Source organism: Leptidea sinapis, chromosome 38 (genome assembly GCF_905404315.1).
Source record: "Leptidea sinapis chromosome 38, ilLepSina1.1, whole genome shotgun sequence".
Taxonomy (NCBI): Eukaryota; Metazoa; Arthropoda; class Insecta; order Lepidoptera; family Pieridae; genus Leptidea; species Leptidea sinapis.
In genome coordinates this window covers 8364514-8369694 of record NC_066302.1, presented here as the reverse complement: position 1 = coordinate 8369694, position 5181 = coordinate 8364514, and the positions used below count along the sequence as shown (strand labels likewise).

The window sequence follows — 5181 nt, the reverse complement described above, 5'->3', positions numbered from 1 at the left end:
TGTCCAACCGATAAATTTGATAAATTTTGTTTCATTTGTATTTTTGTGTACTTTTTTTGCCTTATGTTTAATTGTCGTTATATTTTGTATTATATTCATTCCTACTTTGTTTATATTTAAGTGGAAACTTTATTGGCTTGTGAAATATAAATTATGTGTTACAATGTGTATATAACTTAAGCTGTTTGTTTTCCAATAAATAAATAAATAAATCTGTGTTCCTAGTGTTTACATTAATAATATAATAATAATATAGCCTTTTATTCAGATCTCTTAGTACAATGAATTTTAAAACTTATGTAAAGGACTAGCATTAAAATCATAAACTTAATAGATATGAATAAATTTAAACAAGTATTTGTTGCTTGGTTATCTTTCCTAGATCTGTTTGCCAGTCGGCAAAGGCCTCCTCCAACCTTTTCCATTCCTTTCTTTCTTGAGCCACTCTGTTCCATGTGACTCCTGCCACTTGTCTTAAGTCATCGTCCCACTTTTTCTGTGGTCGGCCTTTTTTCCTTTTGCCTTCCCTTGGGTACCACCATGTCACCCTTTTGCTCCATTTGTCGTGTCCTCTTACCAGGTGACCCATCGCCATTTGAGTCTTTTGATTTTGCTTATTACATCGGTAGTTTTTGTTTTGTTTCTAATGACGATTTTTTTTAGTAGTGTTTACATTATCGTTATGAAAGTTTCTAGCAAATTCATTAATGTTCCTATGTAATTTCATACATATAACATTTTATGTCCCGGGGAAGCACAGGTTTTCATCTTGGTTTCTCTTAACTTTGAATATCAGTGATATGTCGTGCGCCAAAAAATACAACCTTATGTTTATTATGTTTATTACAATATTCGAGGAATACCTCGTGTGAACATACAGCGCAACAACTTATTTCTCTATGAATAATTAATTATGATCGATTTCCCGCAGTGTCATTACATGGTGAGTAATAACTGTAATCATGTAAGTAATTGATGGACTATTCTGAATAATGAATTTGTTTTAGTTTAATGTTTTAAATGTAACGATAACTTTTTAATTTTGTGTCGTTTTTTATAAAGCGTTGATGATTAAAGAAGTAAGACGTTAATTGACGGATCGAGCAGTGGTCCACTTGATGTTTAGAATAGGTCATGAGTCCATAAAAATTTTAATCAGAGTTGTAACCATCATAGAACTACACCATTACAATTATATTCCTTACAATGAGTCAACTCTGCAATAAGAAGCAACATCAATGGGGTGCGGTATAAAGGACATCCCCATGGATACATTTACATAGAGATAGAATGCTTACATTTCAATTTTGCTTAAATTTTGCGCGTGTCACCATATAAGAGCCCTGTGCAGAATAAGCTAGGGATTCCTCCCTAGCCTGTGCTGTGCCACACATCAAGAAGTGTAAACAAAGAGTAAAGATTAATAAAAAAAGTATCGTATTTGAATTTTTATGCTTCAGTAACAGGTTGCTTGATTAAATACTGATTGAGACAGCACTTAGAAACGCCAGAGTTTTCTGGCTTTGAATACCAAGAATAATAATAATTTTCTCTGAGAATGTGATGTGTATAACACATCACATTAATGCGCATAGTTGGAATGTTTCAGTTTATGTAAAGAGTTCTTCCGCGTACTTTATAAGTATTATGCAGTACGGTGCATTATATAATACAATATTCTCTTTTAGAGTACGCTTGGCAACCCTAGCTGCAGCGACTCTGTTGATGTGACTCTGTCTGAACTCTGACAGTTATTTAATTATAGAAAGTTGTGAATGACTAACAATAATTATACTAATTAATATGTTAACTACCTAAGGCTCAATATTATTTTTATGCCTTACATGTTATTTTGCTAAATTCAATAATTTTTCACAGCCACTTTGTGGATTCAATTACCGGCTGCTGTTTTCCCGACCCGATACGACTTAACGACCTTCAACAATAGAGCATGCCATAAGGGCCGGCAACGCACCTCTTGACCCCTGGTTTAACTGATGTCTATGGGTGGTTGCCGAACCACTCCCGTTTGCCCTCTCTTATATATAAAAGAAAAAAACGTAACGAAAAGAACGCTATCTCAGCAAGTCTACATGCGTAATGAGCGTACGTTTCGAACGATTTGCAATATTTTGCAATTGTTTGGCACATGTGCTACGGCCACTTGGCCTATCCCGCTACGTTTGCGGTAGTACCTACCGGTCAGCTCGCTTGCGAACCGATACTTGTATTTATATGGACATCTCAGGAACATGAAATCAGTTGCAAACAGTTTTGAGTTCTCACAACACACCACGATTTTGCTACTTTAGAAAATCATCTATCATACATGTACCTTTTAAATTAAATAATATTATTATGCGTACCAACTGTTCTGTAAATGGTCAACATCTTAAACAAGGTGTTTGTAGCATATTTTAAGCGACTACTGGCAGAAAAAGGGAGTGGACCAAATATTAGTATAATTAAAATATATAATATGACAAAACGACCTAAGGCGTATATAAGCCTTGCGTGTTGCAACAGGGAAAAAACCTAGTCATTTTAGCGTCTGCTTGACGTCAGCAGCATTCGAAGGAGAAATGTCTTTGGCCTGAGGCCTGGGCAGAATTGGCTTAAGAAACTCACCGGTACTTCTGTAAAAATGGATAAAGTTTGACATATTTAGCGAAATTAAATTTCAATTCGATATTCACGGTTTCATCGACATCATGAGGGACGGAAGGTTAAATATACTATTATGTCTAGCCCGGCAGACAATCACCATTTTCATTGTATTAATATGCTACGCTTATTAGAATAGGCCTCCTCAATAAAAACGATTAGGTACCTACTAATTTTGCCGTTAACATTTCTGTTACACTATTTCAATAACCAGGCGGCTATTACATTTATCGAGTAGGTAGCTCTTAGATAATATTAGTTATTGTGATAATGTGGACTAAACATCGGATTAACTTTATAGAAAATTATAACACCAACATTTACAAAGCAATGATACCTTTAAATTATTTTTTAAAAATATTCTCGTTAAACTTATGGGGCCCTGTGCAGTTAAGCAAAATATCTCAATTTATTTTTATTTTACCCGCCATAATGCTTGGCTGCTTAGTGGTTACAGCACTCTATTTAAAAATTACGTATTTCTATCATGGTCAATTGGTATCTATAAAGTACACCGACGCGGTTGAAATGTTTTTCGATTTCTTTTTATATTGCGTCGATTTGATTTCTGTTCATAAATACAGGCTGAATACTAAACAATACTTATATAATTACCAAAAGATTGACGAAATACTTGGCATGAAGTGCTGTCTGCTTGTAAAGAATAGATTAGTTAGACTTATTGTTGTTTTTTTTTTGGTCTGGGCAATTAGTTCTGTGTGTGACTACGCCGGATGGACTTTGGCTGCCGGCTGGTTAAGTGCGACAGTTTTTTCTCTATCATACGTGTTCTTTCTGATAAAAATCCTTACGAGCCTCGACTTAACATCCCAGATTATGCAGATAGAATATCGTCTTAGCACCATTGCTGATATTGTGAGTGTCAGTTTCACTTCCCAAAATAGTCTTGCAAATATTGAAAGTAAAGTAAAGTGTTTCGTTAAATGCTATTTAATGCTGTTGGATCAAACTAGCTTTGTCAACCAGGTTTATGGAAAACGGGTGAGATTTTTTTAACATTCTACCATTTGCAGTGAAAACTTTAGTAGCGCTGGTAGTGAAACTCTATGAAACAAAAAAGCGACACTAACAAGATTTAGTCTGAATAATAAATATACATAATATTACACAAATTAGGATGTCATCCCCACCATCTAGATGTGGAATGAGCTTCCTTGTGTGGAGTTGGACTTGTTTGAGCGGGACGATACAACATGGGTATCTTAAAAAAGTGCATAAACTTTCCTTAAAGGCTGGCAAATCTACTATGAATCCTCTGGTGTTGCAAGAGAATGTTGGCAGCGATGACACTTAACACCAGCTGAAACACCCGTACACTCATTTGTCCTGGTTTTCCATAAAAATAAATACTTTCCTGCAGCTGTTTATTTTTCTGTAGATTTCACTTCACAATAATTGAGATTCAATAATGAATGTAACCTAACGTTCCATGATTCATTAAAACCAATATTTATTCAATAATTTATCGAATAACTTTTTGGGAGCCATAAATAGATAAACACACCCTTTATTATAAGATTTTGATGGTTTACTTTGATTATTAGTGACCTAAACTCACATTGCATTGTTTATTTAAAAAAAAAATGTGTGCGTTAAATTTTTACGCGCGATTGAAATAAAATTTCTTTGACGCTTACGACTGAATTACTTTATTTTATTACTGAAACCTTATATATATAAGAATAATAATGCTTAGAAAGTGAGTAGGCCCAAGCAAAATGAAGCAGTTTCAATGTGGTCGTTTATGACCAAATACGTTTCCCGCCGCGTTAGTGTCATTCTGTCAACTTCCAGGACTATCAGTGCGCGAAATTTAATTAACAAAGCGTCTTATAATAAAAATTATGATAAGAAAATCATATTTCACACCTAATTACTATTTCAAAACTTTTAATTTAAGCTTATACATTCTTCAAAATAGCAAAATATTTTTTAAACAAAACAGACGTCATTAATATTCCTCCGCTGGGATAGTTTTTTGTGTTTATTGGTAGATATTGATAGGAGGCCTGGTAGGAAATGACTTCAACAACCCGGTCCCTCTGGTCATGTCTCGGAGGTCTGGGGGTTTTGGCTTCATCGCCTGGACTACGAGGAAGACAACCTCAATAAAAATTACCCCAATCCCTAGGTGAGGACTGCGCCGATGGCTGAAGGGGGTTCAGTTTCTAGCAACAACTTCGATGCGACAGGCTGGCATCGTCGTATTGCGCCCTCTCGCAGGAATAGGCGTCACCCTACACGGGACCGAATATTTCGACCCTACTCGTGGGAATAAAAATAGAAATGTCTGCCCCTAAATTCCAAAAACAAATTACAAAATCTTACCCCAGAAAACAATTAATCAACAAGTATTCCACCCGGCCTTATTCGCGAGACCCCGCTCGGCCTCTTTAAGTGATGTTACCAACATTGGTGCAAGATCTCAGGAACCTGAACTGACCGAAACCACTACAACTGACATACAGGCCAACACTACTAGTGATGATGATCCAA

At 35.5% G+C, this 5181-nt stretch overlaps 1 protein-coding gene across 1 annotated transcript; it reads left to right on the top strand.

Annotated features, from left to right (window-relative positions):
• Positions 1 to 2994: 2994 nt before the first annotated feature.
• On the top strand, positions 2995 to 3681 carry LOC126975928 (uncharacterized). The gene has a single exon (XM_050824042.1). The coding sequence runs from the start codon at positions 2995 to 2997 to the stop codon at positions 3679 to 3681; it is 687 nt and encodes a 228-aa protein (XP_050679999.1).
• The last annotated feature ends 1500 nt before the right edge of the window (positions 3682 to 5181 follow it).

Bases quoted from the DNA above. Each gene is read 5' to 3' on its own strand.
- LOC126975928 (XM_050824042.1), top strand. From the start codon at position 2,995: ATGATACCTTTAAATTATTTTTTAAAAATATTCTCGTTAAACTTATGG.